General features: G+C 60.5%; 1 protein-coding gene across 4 annotated transcripts in view; it reads left to right on the top strand.

Annotated features, from left to right (window-relative positions):
• The first annotated feature begins 378 nt into the window (after positions 1–378).
• The window catches only part of Thumpd2 (THUMP domain containing 2), a 33,628-nt gene continuing 33,419 nt past the window's right edge, over positions 379–587 (top strand). For all 4 annotated transcript variants that reach the window (XM_013018028.1, XM_013018026.1, XM_013018027.1 and 1 more), the window contains exon 1: positions 379–515. In XM_013018028.1, coding sequence (XP_012873482.1) covers positions 396–515 — 120 coding nt within the window. In that variant the 5' untranslated portion in view covers positions 379–395. The remainder of the gene's footprint in view (positions 516–587) is intronic.

The raw sequence follows: 587 nt of genomic DNA, 5'->3' as shown, positions 1-587 counted from the left end.
CATGGAGGAAAATGCATTACACTAGCGTGGAGAAACTAACTTCCAACCTCGGCTGCGCTGTCTCAGGGCCTTTGGGGGCATTCGTTCCCTCTGTCTGAAAAAATACATATAAACCTATGGATCAAATGCTTACAAAAATACCTATAAACCTATGGATTCAATGCTTACTGATCAATTTAAGAAGCACCGGTGGAGTTTTAGACAATCTTAGATGCCTACCCTTGAAGGATGACATGTAGTTAACAAAATTACCTGTAGAGGTCGCTGCTGCTAACCCGCCGCGCTACGCGCGCGCTCCCGCGCTGGCCGACACCAGAGCCAGCCAAGCGCACGCTCCCGAGAGCTCGGGAGCGCGCGAGCCCATGTGACCGGGCCGCGGGGTCGCGCCGAGCGCCATGGAGCCCGGAGATGCGGGATTGGGAACCAAGGGGGCTCCCCGGTTCTTCTGCACCGCGGGGCGTGGCTTGGAGCCGTTCCTGATGCGAGAGGTGCGGGAGCGGCTGGCGGCCACGCAGGTGAGTGGCGGGCGGCCTGTCCGCCGGTCCCGTTCCCCCGGCCGGGGTCCGCCTCCGGGTCTCGGGGCCCCG

This window comes from Dipodomys ordii, unplaced genomic scaffold (assembly GCF_000151885.1).
Source record: "Dipodomys ordii isolate 6190 unplaced genomic scaffold, Dord_2.0 Scaffold37, whole genome shotgun sequence".
Taxonomy (NCBI): domain Eukaryota; kingdom Metazoa; phylum Chordata; class Mammalia; order Rodentia; family Heteromyidae; genus Dipodomys; species Dipodomys ordii.
The sequence above is the reverse complement of the archived record's forward strand: the minus strand, read 5'-3'. Positions and strand labels throughout refer to the sequence as shown.